The following is a 19,259-nucleotide window of genomic DNA, read 5'->3' as shown; positions in this document are numbered from 1 at the left end:
CTCCCGCAAATGCTCAGAATGCAAGCGAAGGAAGAAATGAAGTTGTGGTGGGTATAATGCGGCAGACAAGGCGTCTACTGCTTGACTTCGTAGGAGCGGCGGAACATGCCGTCGACGCCGGTGAGGTAGTAGGTGCCGGGAACGATGGTGTCAACGCTTCCCTTGGGGGTGAAGTCCTTCTGGAGGTGAGCCTGCTCACGGAGGTTGCACATCTGGCAGAAATGTTAGTGGGATGTTCTGTAGCAATCTAGAATTCGAAGACTTACCTCGTCGTAAACCTCAGGGGCGACTACACGCCTCTTCTCGAGACGGTTTTGGATGTCAAGCTGCTTAGCAATGTTCTCGGTGCTACCCTTGACGGTGAAGGAGAACAGAGACGAGGCCAGACCACTTCCGTAGCTGAACATGCCAATGCGCTTGCCCTCAAGGTCCTGGCTGCTGATGTTGGCGAGCAAGCTGCACAAGCTACCGTAGACACTGCCGCAGTACATGTTACCGCACTGGGTCGGGACCTGGATGCTGGGCTGGACGCGAGCCGCATAGCGCTTCTTAGCGAGACCCATGAAGGTCTTCTCTACGGTCTTGTCGCTGACAGAGGTGGCGTAGTCCATGTCGCGAAGCTCAGCGGGGACCTCGGCGAAGATGGGGTTGGAGGGGTTGGCGAGGTAGTCGTTGTAGAGCAGACGCGCGTACGACTTAGCGACGAGCTTGCAGGTTGGTGCGTGGAAGGCCATGTAGTCGAAGCGGTCGAGAGCAGTCTCGAGCTCGCTGCTGCCATTTACGCCGTTTCCATTTTGTTGCGACTTGAGAGTCTTCTCGCGCTCGTTGTAGGCCTTGTAGCAGGCGTCGACAGCCTCGGTGTAGCAGCGGACGGAGAAGTGGCCGTCGACGACGGGGTACTCGCTGGTGAAGTCGGGCTTGTAGAAGTCGTAGGCGTGCCTGATGTAGGAGCCGCGCTGGCCAGCGTCCATGACAATGGGCGCGTTGGGGCCAATGAGCATGGCGACACATCCAGCGCCACCAGTCGGGCGAGCATTGCCCTTCTTGTACAGCGCAATGTCTCCAGCGACCACGACGGCGTCACGGCCGTCCCAGGCCGACGACTCCATCCAGTTGACGGAGTTGAAGAGGGCGTTGGTTCCTCCGTAGCAGGCGTTGACAGTGTCAACACCCTCGATGTTGTAGTTGCCAGACTCCTCGAAGAGCTGCATGAGCACAGACTTGACCGACTTGGACTTGTCGAGCAGAGTCTCGGTGCCGACTTCGAGGCGGCCAATGGTCTTGGGGTCGACATTGTATTTCTTGAAGAGCGAGGTGACGGTGGTCAGGGCGAGCGAGTAGATGTCTGGGTTGAGCACCTGTCAGTTCCTCTTCGGGGTACACGGGGTCGCGCGAGCAGAAAATCTTGGACTCACCCTCACGGTCGTCGCAGAAGGACATCTTGGTCTGGCCGAGGCCAATGGTGTATTTGCCCTGAGAGACGCCATCGAACTTCTCGAGCTCGGCCTGGTCAACGCACTGTGGGCAAGTTGTTAGTGCGTGTTGGTGTAGAGGGCGTAGTTGCAGCGGGCGCATGTCCATTGGGACAGCGACACCGCCCACGACAGCAACAACGTACCTGGCTGGGGAAGTAAAGCTCAATGGCCTTGATACCGATGTTGGAGGGACGAGCAGCCATGTTTGCAGGAGTGTATCGTGTTGTGTGAGGAGCAGAAAGGGAGTGCGTTGGCGAGGGAGGGGAGTTCACCGCCTTAAGTACTTGACGAGTAAATCCTACGCGACAATGGCAAGGTGCAGTTTAGTAGCGGCAATCAGTTTCGTGGCAATGCTAGCACGCCGTGGGTACAGGGCTCCAAAGGGGACAAGTAACGGGTTTTGTGCAGACCTAGCACTCAACAATCCTAACAGCGGCCCACGCGCTCCCAGTGTTGTGTCTGCTAGTCCCTGAGATTTTCGGTACATTCTTCTCGGGGCATTCAGGGTCTGGCTGCGAGGCCGGCGGCATGGCGGGGCATTCGTCTGGCGAAAAAGAAACGCCTGCATGCCGCCTGCCTCGCTTCGTCCCAGCTGCATGCTCTGCGAACCTATATCTTCACTTCACTTCATCGCGCCCCCAGCATCGTGAGTTGGCCCTTTTCCACCGGGCGGAGGACGTACTCCCTCGACGACCTATCGCCGTGCTCCTTGGCATGCAGGGATTTACTAGCTAGTCAGGAACCGTCAGCCCATCACAACAAGTCCCCCCTAGCAACCTCATCCGCGATACTCGACAAATATGGCTACCTACCCTCCAGCCAGAACACAGCCTCCACAGCATGCGTAATGCCGCGTCACTATGCTGCGGTATCTGTGTTGGATGAAGGATGGCAATATCTGACAACATCGGACGAGAAGGCCGTCATTGCTTTGGACCCGAGTTGCCCATTGTGCTGAGGGCATCACACATCAGTAGAACTCGGCCGAAAATGAGGGCATTCGCGTTTAGCCAGACTGCTGCCTAGATTCCCGCGGTCGCTATCTACGACCTACTTGGTGGGCGGGATGATTTTGATAGGTAGTAATCCACCGAGATCACTTGGCTTCTTCTATGGAAGGTGGTATCGTAAACGCATATAAACTCCAAGTTCAGCTTACAGTCGTGTTCTCAGACGATCAATGACAAAAAGCAGTTCAGGAGCATCCCAAGTCGGATAAGGGATGTCAAGCACGGCCCAGACTTCAACTGACGAATGGAATCGATCCAAGTATCCGGGAGTGGCGTGGGGATGAGAACAACTGACGTTATAGGTACGACTTTTCGGGTGAATTGATATCCCCATAGCCGCATGTTGGAGCCCAGGCCAAACCTTGAACTGCGTTGGGCGAACAGGCTGGGCCATCCTAGGCATTTCTCGCCGTTTTCGTCATGACCGAAGGTTGACATGGGCTCCCCGATGCAGAGCATAAGTACATAAGTACCATGTGCCCGGTCCGCTCTTCAACTTTATTATCCAAAATGTCGTGTGGTGACAGGGCATCAACTCCACTATTCAAAGCCTCTTTCCAGGGGCAGGAGCGACGTCACTGAGTGCGGATGATAGCACACGAGACCTGAGCAGCTCTGAGCAGAAAGATGATCCTGCAACGATCGCTACCTTCATCGTCTAGCACAACGAGTCCCATATCGACGATGCGTAGTAGATTTCGGGAACCCACGCAGAACCGAACGTATACAGACATGTCGATGTCGCGGGCCACATGACAGCCCAACATCGATCCCGGATGCGCCATGTCATAGTCGGGCATCGTACCTAATAGCTGTTTTAAATAGGTTCTGTCTGATCAGAAAGAAGCACTTTGCCCGACGGTAGGGAACTTGGGCCCGGGTCAATCGATTGCTGGCATATCGTAGAGCCCGCGATCCCGTGCATGACGCTGGGTGCACGTGAATATGATGCAGAAAAGCGGCAGAGCACATGAGGCAAGGCCAGGTCGTCCTAAAGTAGCTCTATATTAATGCGAGAGGGGTGAAAATGAACTCGCAGCGACTCAAGAACGACGGGAGGGAATTAAGCGCAGAAGGTGCAGGTACATAGCAGAAACTAAAGTGCACATGTCAGAAGCTTGGTGAGCTGGTCAGAGAGCCGAAGGATGCGATGTCGAAGGGGTGCTTATCGATGTTCAGGCTTGGGTGTTCGCCCGTGCGCCGTTTAGTGGCGCCAGCGTCTCAGGACAACCTCTGCCAAACCTGATACACCCTCACTCCGCTACCAACGACACGACACGACACACGCCAATTCTCGCCACACTCGCTACCAGCGCGACGCTCATCGCTACCGATCGCGCACTACCTCGATTAATTCTTTGACGACACGCCTGCTTTGCCATCGGGGAGGACTGTAAGGGGGACCAGGAAGGGCCTTTGGGGCTCAGGGACCGTTCGGCGTCATGGACCGACGCAGCAGCGACAACAACGAAGCATCGCGCCAGCCGAGCAACCCCGATGTCTTTGACGACGACTACGAAATCGACCCCGACGAGGATGATTTCATGCCCTCCGTCTCGGATGGCTTCCGACCAGCCAACGCGAGCCAGCCCTGGCAGGGCGACCGCCAAAATCACGACCGGATAGACGCGCTGCAACGACAACCATCGACATCGAAGGCGCCCGAGAATCACCAGGGCGACCTGCGAAGGACGGCAACGCGAAACAGCACGGCCAAGGTGCGGGATTCGATGACGCAAGACGGTGGCCGACCGCCCCTCAACCGAGGGCCCAGCCACCACAGGCCCCTTGGACATCGCGACTCTGTGAGTTCTGCGGGATCCTTTGCGACGACGAGCAATTCCGAGAACCCGTTCGAGACGGGCCCGAGCCACCCATATGGCATGTACCCACAGCTATCAATGGCACGGCCACTCAGCGTAGCAACGAGCTCTACAGAACGCCAACCACATCGATCAATGTCACTGCAGCGGCCGACACATCCCTATGCCATGTACTCGCAAAGCGGCATTGTCGACGAAGAGTCACCAGACGAGCCAGCCCAGCCACCTCCACCTCAGGTCCAGTCGACTATTCCCGTAGGATTCCCGGGCCTGAACAACGGTTACCACAGAGTGCTCGGGCCGGATGGCGAGGAGCAAGATATCATCGGACCCGACGGACACACCGAGCAGCTGCCGCCGTACTCAAGATATCCAGAGGAAGGACCCACCAAGGCTTCTTTGGCAGCCGAGGCAAGCGCGTCGTCGCGTGTCATACCCGCGCCCGTCCAAGTTGACGCAGAGGATCCTTTCAACACACCCGCATCTCCTGTCTCGCCGCTGAGCACTACCTCGTTCTCGCCGCCCCCTCTACCTGCCGTTCCCTTGCTCCCGTCCGTCACACCCGCCCGGTTGCCACCTCAGAGACCGGAAACCCAAACCGGCAATCTTGCGGCTACCAACTCTGCCGCTGCACAAAGTAGTACCGTACCAGCAGAACCCTCCGACTCGTCCTCTGCATCTCTACTGGCGTCTGAGAACCACTTCTCGGAGAAGGCGGAGCCAGTCGAAGGCAAGGTCAGCTGGCGTAAGAGGAAACTATGGGGAAGGGTGCCTATGGGCGTCGCGCTTGTGGTTCTTATCCTCATACTAGTATTCTCTGTCGCCCTCGGAGCAGCCATTGGTACCTTTGCTGCCAAGAAACACAATGATGATGACGACCAGAATGAAAATGGCAGCCCTCATGAGGAAGCGTAAGTACTCACGATCCATCAACGAAAACATCTACTAACTCTCGCTAGACAACCACAGGTCACGGGTCAAAATGGATCTCTTTTCGACGCCGTTCCCATTTCAACACCGTCTGGCCTCTTGCCACTACCAACAGGATCCTTTGCCCTTCCTCTGGGCTTACCACAATACGGACAGTCGGGATGCTTAACACAAGCAAATCAGTATTCTGCATGGTCATGCAGGATGACTTTCGCTCCGCTCGTCATAACTATCAATGATACCGTCATTGGTGGTGAGATTCAACAAGTTGCGTCCATGGGTAGCGGACCTTCGGTGCCGTCGAACTCTATACTATATGGCCTTCAGACTCCTGTGCTTGATACTAAGCCGATGGAGTTGGTACTTGATTTGGATTTCAAAGCCTACGGTCCAGCCTATCATTTTTCTGCTCGATACGATAAGCTAGTCATATTGTCACCCACCGAGCTCAGTACCGGGTCAGGACTCTCAAAACGACAAGATGAGAAATACAGACAGCGCTTCAAAGTTCAACCTGGTGATACGCCCTGGTATTGCTATTGGAACGAGACATACATCGAGGGCTACATCTACGCTGACGACAACTCGACGGCAGCCACATTTACCTCGTTCCCTACCCAATGGCCCACGCCTACACCCACGCCCGACCCAACCGACGATGCGGCTGTAAATGTTGCTGTCGCTGTGCCGACTGAGAGTAGTGTCTCTACCAGCTCTACACAAACTACTACCGCGTCTCCAACGAATTCCCCTGTCAACCTGGCCGCCCCATCACCCGTTCGCGCTCGAGATTCCGAGTCAGATGCTTCTTCAGCCCCTCGCATGGCACCTTATCCCCGGATCGTCAAGATAGAAGAACGCCGGCTCCCTGGGGCGTCACAACCATACTGTCAACAGATGCTCATGCTCGATAACGGCGAGATAGTAACATCACCTAGCCCGAACGACAGCCCAATCAGAATATGGCTACAAGAGTCAGATCCCAGCTACGAAGAGTACTTTGCCGCTCAACCTTCGCAAACCATTACATTCGACAGGAAGAGCAAGCGCGAGAATCTTGTTGATCTTCAACGCCGCGTAGACCCTGATGATGCTTGTCACTGTCAGTGGATGTTCAAGTAAACGACGAACCTGGTTTAGAGCGCTTCTTTTTCTTCTTGCAACGATGTCATAGCATGATTGTCGATCTCATTTCTTCTCCACACGGGTATTGGGTCCATTTCGCCTGTTTGGTGTTCCGCGGCGTTTTGTTAATACTGACTCACGAGTCTCTACGCATCACTGGCATATTTCGGTTTCTTTTTTACACATCTCTTTTTGTCTAGTCAAACATGTAGCATGCTATGTTTATAGCTTTCGCATTTCTGTATCGTCTCTGGGACGGAAAGTAGGCCTTGTGTTTTGGGGCTACACTGGCGCATATTGTCGCGGCGCTGCTTCTGTATATATTGCCATGGGGGAGTTCAGAACCGCGAGTACAAATTTCGCGTGAGTTCATATTGGAAAGGGATAGATAGAAGAACAACATTAGTTATATTGTAAGGGTTTCTATTGATGTTGGTACTGTGATGCTCATGCTGACTTGACAGCGAACGTCAACCACACCATGAATGCCGTCTAAATGCGTAATCTATTCTATACAATCTGATTTTGCTGCAACCCAACAAAAGAAGTTCGCAATCATGCCTCCATCCCCCTCTCAAAAACCCTAACTCCAAATTTCCACACTTCATCCACAACAAACCTCTTCTCCCCACCCTCATTCTCCTTCAAATCCAACACGCACAGATCCGCATCCGCCCCCTCATCCAAACACCCCTTCACGCTCTCCAACCCCAACATCCTCGCCGGCGTCTCCGTAACCGCCCTCAGCGCCTCCGGCACCGTACTACCCGTCCAATTCAAAAAGTTACTAACGCAATCCACAAGCTGAATGCTACTCCCCGCAATCTTGCCGTTCTCCTCAAGCGTAAGAAGGGGACCTTGTTTAACAATCCTGGACCCGTTCGTCCACTCATACGTCCCATCCGGCATACCCGCCAACCTCATCGCATCCGTCACCAACACCAGCCCGTCTGGATGCGCGTTCCACGCTATCTTTATAGACGTGGGGTGTAGGTGTATGCCATCCGCAATAATCCCGAAATACGGTTTGGTGATTGAGGTAGAAGGTGTGCCCAGCAGACCGAAGATACCAGGGTTACGGTGGTGGAGGGGCCGCATGGCGTTGAAGAGGTGCGTTATCATACTACATCCTGCTTTTACCGCGGATTTCGCCTCTTCGTAGGTCGCTTCTGAGTGACCGATTGAGACGCGGATGCCGGCGCTGGTTAGGGACGGGATGCATGGTAGTGCGCCGGGGAGTTCGGGGGCGAGTGTGATTAGGGAGATGGGCGAGGGGGAGAGCAGGTTCGGGGCCCCGTAGCAGGATTCTAGGCTGCTGATGGAGTTGTCTACCCCAGGGGTGCGTAGGACGGAGGTGTTGTGGATGCCGTTTTTGGTGGGGGACAGGAACGGGCCTTCGCAGTGGGCGCCCAGGGATTCTGATCCGAGCGTTGCGTCGCGCGATGTTCCTGAGGGGCCGAGCAAGGGGAGGGCGGTTTGGTAGACTGAGGGGAGTTGGGAGGTGAGGGTCGGTAGGTAGGATGTTACGCCTGTTGCTACCAAACTCCGGTTTACACGCGAGACGCCTTTGGCGTAGGCTGAGGCGCCGCCTTCGTGGTCTGAGGGGATTACGGAGAAGTCGAAGCCGTAGGCACCGTTTAGTTGCGTGTCGATGAGACCGGGGCAGAGGATGCGCCCGCCTGGGGAGGTTGACGTACGAAGTCAGTATGTGTCTCACATGTGCTGCATACAGTCAGAGCTTACCTAAGTCGACGATTTGCTCGGGAGCGGCACGGTACGAGTACAGGATTTCTTGGCCGTTCAGGATCTTTCCGGTGGCGGAACTGATCCAGAGATCTTGGGGGACTAGAGCGTTGTTTTTTACGAGGAGGCAGTTTGTGAACTTTATCACGCCTGATGAATCATCTCGTATGGGGGAGTCGGGGATTGGCACGATTGAAGGCATCGTGGGTCGTGTCAAGAGGACTAATGAATGAACGAAGCTTGCCAAGTATAAGAATAGAAATATAGAGATGTGATTCAGAAATGAGAATGATAGGATGGTTGGTACTGCGCAGGCGCGACTCAACAACCGTTGCAAAGGATCTGTCGCCTACCTACTACTTCTATCGCAACTGTATACCTACGCTCATCTTCCTACGATGATGCCATTGAGTCATCACTTGCGGGCAAACTTGCCTTCCATGGCCGGTATCGTTGCCGTGGAGCGCACGCTGTAAGACTGCACAAGGTGACTGGATGTGGATTCCGACGTCGTGAGATCGAGGTAACACAGCGATGATCACATTCCGCCGAAGAAACCGGATGGATTGCGGTTGCATGTGAGGTGGCATCAGAGTGGATGTCGCTGATAGCAGAGGGACGAGGATGGTGTAACGACGGACAGGGGTGCATGCTTCTAGCGCCTCGCTAATCACGTACCCCAGCCGCGAACAGCGTGAATGCTACGGTGCCATCCTCCCCATCTCCCATCCACCATTACCGATCTGCGAGTCACGCCGGCGGAGTCTTGGTGCCCACCCGGAAATCCCACGTCGCATCCACAAACTTCATTGCGACGCGACGCGACCGGCGCTGTCATTATGAGCAAGGTCGAAAACATGGACCCTGTCTGGGATGACCTCGATAGGTGAGCTTCGCGTCGGGCGCATTTCCTCCCCTCAGGCTTCCTGAGTTTTGCGCAATGTGACCACAGGTCAGGCTAACTTGCCCGTGATGCAGGACTATGGTGGGTCGCTTCCGCCCATGCTGCGACTGGATTCGCTGACAAAGGTGCTGTAGGGCCAACTGTTCATGATGGGCTTCGATGGCACCTCGGTCACTCCTCACATTCGTACCCTGATCGAGGAACATCATGTTGGCTCCATACTACTTACTGCCAAGAATTGCAAATGTTGGCTATCCACCTTTTTCGGTCTGTCATTGTCAGGCTGACCTGTCATAGCCGCCGAAGATACTACTGCGCTTATCTACGAGCTCCAGAAGATTGCCCACGATGCTGGACACCCTGTTCCGCTGGCCATCGGCATCGACCAGGAGAATGGCGGCGTCAACAGCCTTTTCGATGACATCTACATCCGCCAGTATCCTAGTAACATGGGAATGGCAGCAACCGGCTCCACGGACCTAGCCTTTGAAGTAGCCAAGTCGACTGCACAGGAGATTGCAGCATGTGGCATCAACTGGATCTTCGGGCCATGTTTGGATGTACTCACGAACGCGCGAAATCAGCCTCTGGGGGTACGGACGGCTGGCGATGATCCTCAGGAGGTATCCGCCTTTGGATGCGCCTTTATGGCAGGCTACAAGGACGCTGGCGTGGTGACTTTGGGGAAGCACTTCCCTTCGTACGGCAATCTGGAGTTTCTGGGCTCAACACTTGACGTGCCGATCATCACGGAATCGCTAGAACAACTAAGTTTAAGCGCTTTGGTTCCGTTCAAGAAGGCCATCGAAAGAGGTCTTGATTCCATGATGGTCGGTGGTTGCGCCATGTCCTCAGCGGGCCTCAACGCGATGCACGCGTGTCTGTCGGAACAAGTTGTCGACGACCTTCTTCGGAAAGACCTCAAATTCGACGGTGTAGTGGTTTCCGAGTGTCTAGAAATGGATGCTCTCAGTCACAACATCGGTGTAGGCGGCGGCACGGTCATGGCAGTTAACGCCGGCTGCGACGTAGTCCTCCTATGCCGGTCGTTCTCACTCCAACAAGAAGGGCTGAAGGGCCTCAAGACCGGCATAGAAAGCGAAATGGTCTCGAAGGAACGTATCTTCAACTCACTCAGACGTGTGCTGGCGATGAAGAAGAAGTGCACATCCTGGGAAAAAGCATTGAACCCGCCAGGTATCAACTATCTGGAAAAGTTACAGCCTTCGCACACCGCACTGTCAACGAAAGCGTACAACAGCTCCATCACAGTCGTACGCGACAAGAATAGGCTTCTGCCACTGACGAACATACTCGAAAGCGAGGAGGAGCTTCTCCTACTGACACCATTAGTGAAGCCTTTGGCGGCATCCGCTGCATCACGAGCTATATCCGACGCTGCCAATGGGGCAGCGGGTCACTCGCCCGAGCCAGCTGCTTGGGACCGGAGTTCTTCAGTCATGAGCGGAGAAAGAGTCTTCAAAGAACTGGGTCGTTCTCTTGCTAGACAGCGCAACGGACGACTGCTTCACACATCGTACACTGCGAACGGTGTCCGTCCAGTTCATGAAAACCTCATCAATCGGGCGAGTGCTATTATCGTCCTTACGGCTGACGCAAACCGCAACCTGTATCAGCACGGATTCACAAAGCATGTCTCAATGATATGCAACATGCAGTACACAACTGGTGGAGAGAGGCGTGAGAAACCACTCATTGTGGTCGCAGTCTCCTCACCGTACGACTTCGCAATGGACAATACCATTGGGACCTACATATGTAAGTCATGTCCGTGTCCAAATGGGGTCAGACAAGCTAATCTCATCAGGCACTTATGACTTCACCGAGACTGCACTCAACTCTCTAGTCAGAGTACTCTACGGCGAATTATCTCCCTCCGGAACGCTACCAGGAACCATCAGCAAGAGCCAAAAGCTTCACCCATCCAAACAGCATTGGTTGGTCGAAATATTTAACGAAGAGCGAGACAGTAATGCTCTGGATACATTGGTCGCAGCTGTCGCGGAGGAAACGGCACCAAACCAGCGGTCGGAGATGTCGAGTGCAACTTCAACCTCATTCATCCTGCATCACCCAGAGGTGGAGGAGTCACATTTTGTTGTTAGAAACAGCAGCACACAAGCTCTGTACGGCTTCTGCTCAACGTACTTCTTCAAGGCTACGGGTACTGGTGTAATTGGAGCTTTGTTCGTCGACCCAGCAAGGAGAAAGCTCTCCATCGGCCATTCCCTACACAATCGGGCTATTCGCACGCTGTTGCAGAAAGAAGGTATCAAGAGATTCCAGCTTGGATCACGCCTGCCAAGTATGTATCTTGGAATCCCAACCGGACACGGAAACGAGCGGAAACGGCTCCGATCATGGTTTGCACAGCTAGGCTGGGGTGCTGCACTTTCCCGTCCTGTCTGCAACATGGTAGCGCGCAATCTGCAGACGTGGAATCCGCCGACTGGCATGGCGAAAAGTCTAGCGAGCGCAGGCGCACAGTTTGATCTTGTGTACGGGTGGGACTACGCGGGACCGATACTCGACCATATCAAGACGAGCAACCGCCAGGGTCTAGCAGAGGTGTACAAACTTGCGCTTACGGACCCGACGGCTTGTGGCATCATCCGAGCCAAGCGACCAGAAGACGGTGCGTTGGTGGGCACTGTCGTGCTATACAACAACCACTCACGACTTGCCGAATACATACCCCCACTGAAGGACCTGAACGAGGCGGCTGGGGGGATCTCTTCGCCCGTCATATCACCTGGTGTAGGAGAATACTCGACACTACTGCAGGGGCTGATCCTACTCGGCATGCGACAGATCAAGCAGCTGGGATGCAATGCATGCTTGCTCGACTATGTAAGTAGCCGTCTAATGCTGGTCACGACAAGGTACTAACGCAAGTAGATGGACGGTGACGGCAACTTCGACGGCTTCTCGGCAATGGGCTTCGATGTCATGCACAACTTTGAGGAAGTCAGCTGTGATGCTGCGACCTGGACCATGATCCCGCCTGCTTGATTGCTCGGTACCTCTGCCAGATACTCATGTTCCTGGCGACTTCGGTTCATAATGTTTTGGTCGGTGTTTGGGGGTTATTTTGGGTGCGTGTGCTAGTTGCCTTTTGCTCTCCGGGATTGACTGGCATCCCATTGGTTACTTGTATCGCTCGTACCATCATCTGATGTCATACCATGCAAGCACCCTTCAGGTCGTGGGCCGTATGTACTCGGATCGGATGGTTTTCTCAAAGGGTCCGTCGGCGTTTCCGTGTATCTCGTGCTTGTCCTGCATGCATACCGCAGGATGATAATCCCAACCATTACACCCAAAGATCAGCGGTCTCTCATGCTGCAGCCCGTGGTTCTTGATGTCTGCATCATCAGCTCTGCCGTCTGATTCAGTCTCACGGTCGCTGAAGGCCTCGAAGGAGCTGCCCTTCCGACGCGCTCACTCGGCTGATCCCGCCCTGTCGCAAGGCGATCCGCGAGCTTTGGCCTGGTAGAGCTGCTGCGCCTCTCCGCTATCGAATCGATAGGCATGGCAGATTTCGATAGACAAGCATAGAATGCAGACACAGATGTCCTCCGTGTAGGCGACATCGGATTAGAGGTGCTTGAGGCTTTCAGGGTTATTTTTACAGCTGAAGAGCGGGTCCATAGCTAGAGTAGGAGACGCCACTGGGGGGGATGGCGTAGGATGATCACCGTTCGGCTTGACCCTTCGAGAAGCCCTACCGAAGGAGTCAGCGTGCCAGCGCTGTGTGTCTCGTAGATCATAGCAAAGATATACAAAGTGTGCCTGGGAATCTCTGGCATCGTGGCCTGGGGTAGTCAAGCTTATCCTTCCCGTCAAAATCCCCTACCGAGCCCCACAGCAGACGGGACCCTTTGTGCAGCGCGCCTATCCGACCGTGGCCAGAAGCGCATGTGATGCAGATGCATTGTCGCACAACCTCAGCAAGACAGCTACGAAGGCCATCGCTTGGTCTTGTTCCCGCGAGCCACCGCTCCAAGCCCTGCTGTGCGGTCTAGTCCGGTGTCGCTCCTCGCTGTACAGTGCCAGCGCGCACGCAGTCTCGTCCCCCATCTTCTCCGCTCGCTCGCCTTGCCGCATCTCTCCACCTCGACAACCCCAGAGCCCCAAGCGTTCCCGATTCAACACCACCACCCGCCGACGGCCACTCCCACGTGCCTGCCACTGCATCCTCGGTCGCGCCTTCCTCGTCGCCGCGCCATAGCTGTTGTTGCGCGTATGCGCCGATTCGGAAGCGACCTCTTCCTCGACCTGGGCCAGGCTGCACCAAGCCATGGAGCACTTCAACACCAACACCATGTCGTACATACCGCTCCAGACCGTCACCGGCCCCGACCAGCAGATGGCCATGCCGCTGCCGCTACAGTATGACCAGCGCTCCAACTTCGACGCCGAGACCTTCATTGGGTAGGTGCAGTGCGCGACACCTGCCTGACAGCTACTGACATGTTTGCGCAGAAGCGAGGACGCCTACTCGACATACCACCTCCAGCAGATGCCCCCACAACTCAAGCGCTACCCCAGCACATACGAAGACCCCTTCTCCGACGTCCAGAGCGGCTACGAGCAGTCGATACACCCACACGATCAGAATGGCGTGCCGGAGAGTCCCAGCATCGAGAGCAACAACAAGCTCCTCAGCTTCTCGCTACCCGTCGTACCGTACACCATCCTCACATATGCTATGCAAAGGGTGTCAATATCAATGTCGGCACAGCTGCACGGCATGTTCTTTCTGGCCGAATCACCCTGGGCAACCGCAGCTGATGTGCAGGCGCCGTCGGAATTGACTTGCTACCGGAGGAACCTCTTCCAGATCACCGGCACCATCACAATTCCCCGGAGTCTGCAGTTCCTCATGACCGACCAAGGCGACCAAATACCGATTCTTGGCCAAGAACTTACCATTTCCGCAACCGAATCACTCGAGGGCAATCCCGTAAAGATAATCTCGGTCCCGTGGAAGACGCCGGCCACGGGTAGTACATCGACCGAAGACAAAACTGAGAAGGAGCCACCGACATATCCACTCGATCTGTCGACCGGACAGGACATGGACTCGGAGTATGTTAGTTTCCCTATCAGTTGGAAGCGACTGCAGTTCCGGATAGCGACTGCAAACAATGGGAGGAGGAAGGAGCTACAACAGCACTTTGTTGTACGATTGAAGGTGATAGCAACTCTCGCTAGTGGTGTCAAAGTACCAATATGCGAAGTACACTCTGGTGCAATTATCGTGCGAGGAAGAAGCCCGCGCAACTTCCAGGCCCGCAAGGACCTGCCCATCAGTGGCGGTTCAACAGCACGCAAAGTGCACACTCCGCAGCAACCCAGCAGAACGCCAACTGGCGACACGAACCAGAATACACCGAAGCAAACACCCAACCCACCTGCGACATCGTCCAAGCCCATGGACTTACTCCAGATGCCATTTGAGTTCACTGCAAACGAAATGCCGCCCTCTCCAGACTTTGACTGGAAGATACCAGCAGGCGCCATGACAGCGATACCTCCCGATCCGCCTTCATCCCAACTCCAACACGCCACACCCTACGCCCAATCGACACCCGAGATCTCACGAAGCGTGCCCCCGCATCGCGCATCTATAGCCCCCGTCACCCTCTCCCTCACCGACGATGAGCCTCAAAAAGCACCGTCACCCAACGACCACCAAAGAAAACGCGCGACACCTATGCGACCCCCGTCCTTTTCCATCGGCATCATCAACAGTCCAGATGAGAGTGCTGATCTCCTCTATGAATACTTCCCGCTTGGTCTGGACGATTGGATGCCGCCCGTTGATGCTGTTTATCGTCCGCATGTTGTTCATCACATCACGCCCTTTCCGCAGGACTCCAAGGCAGATGCAGGGAAGAGTCGGTCGAAGAGGTATTTTTCGGATGCCTGGGGTTGAGGGTTGGTGCTGTAGGTTCTTTTTCTTTGTTATGATACCCTTTGCGTTGATTCGTTTGGATCATTTTGTAATACTTTTATGAGGAAAAGAATGGCGGTTGGTACAAAGAGTTCTATCTAGGTACGGAAGAGTCTTGGGTTGGGAATTTGGGGCCTTTGAATAAGAGGAGGCAGGTATAAAGCTGGGCGTACACATGCGCCACGGACTGGGCGTTCACCTTACCATTATGGCACTCTGTGATTGTTATTTGAGTTATGCTGTGCCGTCATGACACGGTGAATGCCCAGTCCGTGGCACGACAGCTTTCGGCCTACCGTCACATTTCTTGGACCTTATACGACGGCGATACTTACCCCTTCTCGGCACGTTATTACTATACCATTCTGTTCTCATGTCACATTACTCCCAACTGTATCCATATCTACGTATTCATCAAACATCTCCTGATATTCACTCGGCCTTTCATCTCTCGCGACACTTTCCCACTGGCGCAACGTCACCTCGTATATGTCGTCTCCCTGTCACGGCGGCGTCCCTGTCGCTTACTCACCATGAGTAGACACGATACACAACATCCACACCGCAGGAATGTAACGATAGCAACCCCATCAGCACCTCGTCAGCGATCGGCGAGGTAGTAGACTACAACCTTCCCTATCGAAGAAACATGACGTCTACATGGCACATGTCACATCGCATCGCACCCACAACCCCAGATCTACCGACCTCGCCGACGTAGTCGCAGTTACAGACATGCATCTAAACCACGCACTGCAACGCCACCGTTACCGTTACCGTTACCGTTACCGTTACCATCCACCCAACCCTACTGCAACTTACCACTCTACGCGCATCCACCCCTCATCGTTGCCGACGTCGTCTTGCGTCGTGCCGCACCGTGATATCTCTGGGCTTAGTTTTCGACCGAGTTCGGGGTTGATCGTTGACATTGACATTGACGTTGACGTTGGCGTTGATGTTGGGGTAAGGATTGGAGTAGGATTGGGGTGAGGGGTGTGGAGGAGTGGAGGAGTGTAACAGTAGCATTACATTGCATATGCCAATCCCCATTACCACCACTACCACCATTACCATCGTTATCAGCGGAAGAAATGCGTCTTCCGACCGGCCGAACATGTACCGTGAGAAATGCCGAAGATACAATCCCGAGACTTCCGTGAGAGGCGGGATGTTGTGTGATAGATAGACGGGTTTATCACGATGTAGCATTCGGGATACAAGACTGAATTGATAAAGACTGAATTGATAGCGCATGCCACCATATACTCCCTTGCCCTCAAAAAGGGTAACGACTAGCAACCTCGGGAAGTGGGTCCAGCATCCTTCTGAACTATTGCGCAATTTCACAGTTTGCAGATTTCGCAGTAACGAGTACCCACCACGTGGCTTATCGTATCTCATTACCCTGGCATCCTACTATGTACCCCTACATCCACATACTGCCTATCTACGTTACGTTCTAGAATCCTTTTTCGGTTTTCTTCGGTTGGCGGAGACTCGGTACCGAGTTGGGTTTGGTCTGGTTTGGTTTGCCCCGTTTTGCTTGACAGGGGTTGGAGACGCGGTATTGGAAGGTGGGTAGGAGGCGCGGTGCGTTGTGGGTAGGCAGGTGGGTAGGGTAGGAGTGGGCTTGCGTTTGGTGGAAGATAGGGGTGGAGGTTGATTACGTACGATTATCGTATTTGGGTGTTCTAGAAGGACGAGTGCCGGTTTGTGGTGTTGTCTGGATTTGGTGGTTGAACCCGTTGTTGCTCGTATGCTCTTCCGTCTGTTCTTGGGAAGAAGGTTGCATCACGTGCTGAGCATGAAGAATGAGGGAAGTTGGATTAGAACATGTTTCATTAGGTCGTGCGCAAGCTCGAGAGCATGCGATGCCATGTATCCTCAGAAAACGCCAAAAGGGAACCGTGTAATGAAGCTCCCCGTATGCTCTTCGTAAACGTCTCCATGCTGGGCTGTAAAGTGTTTCTAAATTGGAAGAAGAGAAGGAAAGAAGATCTTGAGAATGTATGTACAATGATGTTGCTAGAAGGGTATGAAGTCAAAATGCTTTCGCGTTATGTTCACTGTCCTTCGAGACAGCAGACAGAAACAGCTGCACCGTAGATAGCCGACTCAACCGCAATCTCCAACGAAACTGAATTTGGTTCCGCCCCAGATGCAGCAGTCAACTCGTGAAGGTGCGACTGGCACAGCTCTCTGAAACAGGGATACTTTTCAATGACAGAGCCGTTGCAACCAATGCTCATCCGACCAGCGGATGCAGGAGTCAAGCCCTCAGACTCCGTTCTAAGCGTCCATAATGCATGAATACCCGTTGCGAGGAAAGCGGCTGCGCGATGCGAAACGAGTTGCGAGACCTGGCGGACGAATTGGATGTCGTTGTAGGTGGGTGGCTTGCTGAGAGGGTGTTTGGACTGAAAGAGGGCTGTGGCGCTGGTCAAGTTCTTGGAGTCGTCCATCTCCATGGCGGCAATGGTGCCAGTGTCGAGGGTGTAGGTCTCAGCCAGTTGATCGGGGATTTCTCCGCTGAACAGTCCGGCTTTTTGAACGGCCTCTACTAGGATCAATCGAACGATCTCTCCGATATATCGACCACTGATCATATGCTCGAAAGGCTGGAAGTCGGGTCGCATGTGCGCGTCGTTTAGCTGGTCGTCCCATCTTGTTGTTGGGAAGATACCTTTGCCGAACATGCTACACTCGGTGTTGACGAGCACGTGAGTAGCCTCATCTAGCCATTGCTGTGGGTAGCCCATGTACTTGGTAGTCGCAAGTGATGAGACGGGCAGGTGTACGGATATGTTAAACCCAGTCCCTAAGATTACGGCAAAACGCGTCGAAGGGTCTTCGTAGGCACGTGATAGTAGGGTTGCTGATGAGTCGTTGATGATGGAGTCCATGTGTACGGGCAGACCCTTGAAGGCGTTAGTGATTGCAAATACTGGGTTGATGACGAAGTCTTACCCTCTTTCTGCATGGTGCCATGATTAACTCGCTCAAATCTTGACCGAGAACACCCTCTGTCGCACGGAACCCTTTCCCCATGGCTAGGAGATTTGCGCTTCGACTAGATGTTTGCCTGGCAACAGTCAGTCAATGCAATACCACATACGTTGCGGTAACATACTCAACAGGAAATGACCATGCCAGACCCATAGGAAAGCTCTTCTTGTCGGTGGAATTCTGCAGAAGAGGATCTGCAAGCGCATCCTGAATCTTCTCGGCCATCCACTCAAAGAAATCGTTGCCTCTTCTTTGCCTGACCTTCTCGTCGATCTTGTAGCTTTTCATGACAACGATGCGCATGTTCTTGGCGTCTGGTTGCCTACCATTCAGCTCCACCAGTGCGATACGGAACGTTGATCCGCCGACATCGAGAGCCAGATATGTCCCCTTTTCGTATCCTGAGGGAAGCTTGTGGTTGTATGAGGGCAACATGCAGATATCGCTCGACTGCAACTTGGGGGCGAACTGCGCCTGCAGCCTCGTAGACATGTCCAGCATCTTGGCAGTTGCGAGTGGTGCCTCTAACAGGCGTTGAATCTCGCGAAGTAGGTCGTCCATTGTGCGGTCGTAAGTCCTGAGTCCATCCCGTACACGTCTTCGTGAAGTTGATGACGGGAGCACAGAGTGCAGAAGCGATGGTAGCATGGTGATCCTGTCGAGAGCCGCGAGAAGCCCCTCCCAGAAATCAAGCATGAATTGTTTGTACCAGCAACGATTGTTGTTTTCGATTGACGCTTGATGCAAGTCACGAGAGCTGTTTGACTCTGGAACGAGGGTGACGCGGCCGCTCTTGCGCTTTAGTCGAAGAGGTGGCATGGAGGGGCACGGGGAGTCCGGCAGACGGTGACGATGGTATGACTTGCGAACGAATGTTGTTTGTAGACGTTCTATTAAATCGCAAAGCTCAGCGAGAGTGTTCAAAATCTGAAAATGTCGTAGTGAACGGAGACTAGACGCGGGCCGGGAACATTAGTGAACCGATGTCGCAAAAGGCTCTTAAGCATAGTTGTATGGCTTCTCAGAACATCAAAGAGGTTGTATCCACTAGCGAACGTAGTTAGGTATTGCTCCGGGGACTGGTATGCGAGGCCTGCTGCTGGGGCACGGCAGGCAAGCACGTATGGGCGATCGCGGGGGCCAAAGAGGAAATGGAAACAGGGAAGGAAGCCGGAAGGGCCTGATGTATTGGCGGTGGGCGGCAGTCAACAGCGTGTCGCTGGCGCCAGGCACGCTGGATGGATATGCGGAAACATGGCG

The 19,259-nt window shown here is 54.1% G+C and overlaps 6 protein-coding genes across 6 annotated transcripts; 3 read left to right on the top strand and 3 right to left on the bottom strand.

Annotated features, from left to right (window-relative positions):
• Positions 1–74: 74 nt before the first annotated feature.
• On the bottom strand, positions 75–1,678 carry ERG13 (3-hydroxy-3-methylglutaryl coenzyme A synthase; the record flags this gene model as incomplete). Its single annotated transcript, XM_051448911.1, has 4 exons — positions 75–212; positions 267–1,345; positions 1,416–1,518; positions 1,619–1,678. 4 exons carry the CDS (start codon positions 1,676–1,678, stop codon positions 75–77), a joined length of 1,380 nt encoding a protein of 459 aa, XP_051299908.1.
• A 2,249-nt stretch (positions 1,679–3,927) lies between these two features.
• J4E86_008398 (uncharacterized protein) lies at positions 3,928–6,360 on the top strand (the record flags this gene model as incomplete). The annotated part of the gene is made up of 2 exons (XM_051448910.1): positions 3,928–5,219; positions 5,268–6,360. The coding sequence occupies 2 exons, from the start codon at positions 3,928–3,930 to the stop codon at positions 6,358–6,360; spliced, it is 2,385 nt and encodes a 794-aa protein (XP_051299907.1).
• Positions 6,361–6,918: 558 nt separating this feature from the next.
• Positions 6,919–8,308, bottom strand: J4E86_008397 (uncharacterized protein; the record flags this gene model as incomplete). Its single annotated transcript, XM_051448909.1, has 2 exons — positions 6,919–8,042; positions 8,107–8,308. 2 exons carry the CDS (start codon positions 8,306–8,308, stop codon positions 6,919–6,921), a joined length of 1,326 nt encoding a protein of 441 aa, XP_051299906.1.
• A 637-nt stretch (positions 8,309–8,945) lies between these two features.
• J4E86_008396 (uncharacterized protein) lies at positions 8,946–12,043 on the top strand (the record flags this gene model as incomplete). Its single annotated transcript, XM_051448908.1, has 6 exons — positions 8,946–8,992; positions 9,085–9,091; positions 9,145–9,256; positions 9,308–10,789; positions 10,839–11,881; positions 11,930–12,043. 6 exons carry the CDS (start codon positions 8,946–8,948, stop codon positions 12,041–12,043), a joined length of 2,805 nt encoding a protein of 934 aa, XP_051299905.1.
• A 1,288-nt stretch (positions 12,044–13,331) lies between these two features.
• On the top strand, positions 13,332–14,972 carry J4E86_008395 (uncharacterized protein; the record flags this gene model as incomplete). Its single annotated transcript, XM_051448907.1, has 2 exons — positions 13,332–13,465; positions 13,517–14,972. 2 exons carry the CDS (start codon positions 13,332–13,334, stop codon positions 14,970–14,972), a joined length of 1,590 nt encoding a protein of 529 aa, XP_051299904.1.
• Positions 14,973–17,056: 2,084 nt separating this feature from the next.
• J4E86_008394 (uncharacterized protein) lies at positions 17,057–18,560 on the bottom strand (the record flags this gene model as incomplete). Its single annotated transcript, XM_051448906.1, has 3 exons — positions 17,057–17,911; positions 17,961–18,075; positions 18,124–18,560. The coding sequence occupies 3 exons, from the start codon at positions 18,558–18,560 to the stop codon at positions 17,057–17,059; spliced, it is 1,407 nt and encodes a 468-aa protein (XP_051299903.1).
• Positions 18,561–19,259: the final 699 nt, after the last annotated feature.

The sequence above is a fragment of the Alternaria arbusti genome (assembly GCF_024043155.1).
Source record: "Alternaria arbusti strain BMP 1465 chromosome Unknown scaffold_13, whole genome shotgun sequence".
NCBI lineage: Eukaryota > Fungi > Ascomycota > Dothideomycetes > Pleosporales > Pleosporaceae > Alternaria > Alternaria arbusti.
The sequence above is the reverse complement of the archived record's forward strand: the minus strand, read 5'-3'. Positions and strand labels throughout refer to the sequence as shown.